Genomic DNA, 2641 nt, shown 5'->3' with positions numbered 1-2641 from the left:
ACACTTCTATCAAATGCAGCTGTCTCTCATGGTTTATTGTCAGCTCTCAATGATAACAATCATTATGTGCTGAACAGCACCTACATACCTGGTTGTGTGCTGTGCACTGGCCTCCATTTTCAGCCGTAACTCTCTCTGCAAACATTTGAGTGTTTTATTGTTATTAATTTTTTATTGATCAAGCCAAAATAAGTGTATCTTAGCCACTTAGGACAGTTTAATAGAGGGTTTGGATTCTAAACACCAAACTCTTCACCACAACTCAGGACCTTTCTCAAGAAGCAGCATACACTAACATTGAGATAATCTTGGGGACATAAAATAGTGAAGTTTACTTGCCTTCTTTGGAGCACATTCCTATGAAGGCTGCTGAGGAGAAATGTATACACAGTCCCACTCCGCCAAAACGGAGCATAATTATAGGTTAGAACATTTCCCAGTTTGGAGACTTAAATATACTTATTAAAAAAACTTTTAGAAACTATCATAAATATGCTAAATTACTTCGCATTCTTTGTTAGCAGGGTATTACTTTTCTTTTTTATCTGAGACAAAGTCTCACTACATAGTGTTGGCTGGCCCGGAGCTAGCCTAGAACTCACAGAGACTTGTCTGCCTTGGACTTTGCAGGGCTGGGATTGAAGACATGCACCACCATGTCTGGTTCTATTTCTTTATTTTTTTTTAATTCTTTGAAAGTTTCACGCAATATGCTTGTTCATATTCTCCCACCTCCCCCAGTGCCTCTCAGAGTCCTTTTAAAAATTTGAGAGGAAAACGGGGGTCTTTCCACAGGAAAATGAGGCACTTCTTTTCTCGAGAATTACAAGAGAAAAAGAGAGATGGTGTGGAAATAGTAAAGCTCTGGTTTCACGTTGGTCAACTATGTACTTACTCGTCTCTTTTCTGATCTTAGGAACATTGAGGACATGATTACAAGGGGAAATAGCACCAAGATCACCCAGTTCATCCTGCTGGGATTCTCAGATTTCCCCAGAATCATAACGCTGCTCTTTGTCACATTCTTGCTCATCTACATTACGACTCTGACTTGGAACCTGTCCCTCGTTTTAATAAGAATGGATTCCCACCTTCACACGCCCATGTATTTCTTCCTCTGTAACCTGTCCATCATAGACTTTTGCTATATTAATTGCACAGTTCCAAAAATGCTCTCGAACTTTTTCCAGGAAAAACAAATCATCAGCTTTGTGGGCTGCATTATTCAGAATTTTATCTTTTCCATCATAGGGCTGAGTGAGTCTTGTCTCATGACAGCCATGGCCTATGACAGGTATGCTGCCATTTGTAACCCGCTGCTCTATTCATCAATCATGTCACCCACTCTTTGTGTTCTGATGGTGGTGGCATCCTATATGTCTGGGCTCACTGCTTCCTTACTTCAGCTGTTTGCTTTACTTCATCTCCACTTCTGTGGACCTAATGTCATCAGGCACTTCTTCTGTGACATGCCACAGTTGCTACTTCTGTCATGTACAGACACTTTCTTCGTCCAAGTCCTGACAGCCATATTAACAGTGATCTTTGGGTTTGTAAATGTACTAGCCATCATGATATCCTATGGCTATATCATCTTGGCCATCCTTAAGATCACTTCATCAAAAGGCCGATTCAAGGCATTAAACACCTGTACTTCTCACCTGACAGCTGTTTCCCTATTCTACACCTCCAGTATCTTTGTCTATTTGAGTTCAAGTTCTGGTGGCTCCTCCAGTTTCGACAGATTTGCATCTGTCTTCTACACTGTGGTGATTCCCATGTTGAACCCTTTGATATACAGTTTGAGGAACCAGGAAATCAAAGAGTCCATGAGGAGGTTGCAGAAGAAGACAATCTGTAGCTAAGGTCACAGACTCTGGTATTTTCAGCATGTGTGTCCTCTCATAGTCACTGTTGCTCCTAATAATATGCACGTGGTTGGAGCACTACAAAATTCATGGGATTTTGGATGAAGATGTTTTACTTTGAAATAGGCATTTCTGTATACACTAATTGATTTGATGCCATGGAAACACAACATCTTTAAGACCCATAGCGTCATAGCTTCCACGTTACACAGTGATTATTATTCATTCTCCTGTGTGCAGGCATTTAAGATACATAAAGTTGACAAACTTTTTGTACAAGACTAAAGATTGCTAAATCATAGGACTGTGCCCATAGAGAAGATTCCCCACCCAGAGTCCCAAATCCTTGTGTCACTAGTATTAGGACGTCATGTTCAAAGACCATATCAGACCACAGACTATTCTATTTTTCTGAACAGGTGAAGATGAACAGGTGAGGAATTACCGTTTAGAAAAAATAGAGTTGTTCAATGGTTTGATTGCACCTTCTAAAAGAACAAAAAATATATAAAACTGCTGAGTTTTTTCAAAGGAAATTACTGCTAAGAATTAGTAAGTTTAGAGTCATATACTTGTATCCATCAACCATAGCCTAAGAGAAAAGAAAATGGTTTTAATCATGAAAATTTGTGGCAAGAAAATGTCATTTACATAGTATTCTGATGTTTTCTCTCTAGTATCGAGAAAAGTCACAGCCAATAACCATATCTGAGTGATCTGAGAGAACCTGTCACTTCTACTGTCCTAAATTAAAGCCAGACATTTTGCCATGG

General features: G+C 39.5%; 1 protein-coding gene across 1 annotated transcript; it reads left to right on the top strand.

Moving 5' to 3' along the window:
* The first annotated feature begins 926 nt into the window (after window positions 1–926).
* Window positions 927–1865, top strand: LOC142851100 (olfactory receptor 5AN1-like). The gene has a single exon (XM_075975010.1). It carries the CDS (start codon window positions 930–932, stop codon window positions 1863–1865), a length of 936 nt encoding a protein of 311 aa, XP_075831125.1. The 5' UTR covers window positions 927–929.
* The last annotated feature ends 776 nt before the right edge of the window (window positions 1866–2641 follow it).

Source organism: Microtus pennsylvanicus, chromosome 5 (genome assembly GCF_037038515.1).
Source record: "Microtus pennsylvanicus isolate mMicPen1 chromosome 5, mMicPen1.hap1, whole genome shotgun sequence".
Classification (NCBI taxonomy): Eukaryota; Metazoa; Chordata; class Mammalia; order Rodentia; family Cricetidae; genus Microtus; species Microtus pennsylvanicus.
The sequence above is the reverse complement of the archived record's forward strand: the minus strand, read 5'-3'. Positions and strand labels throughout refer to the sequence as shown.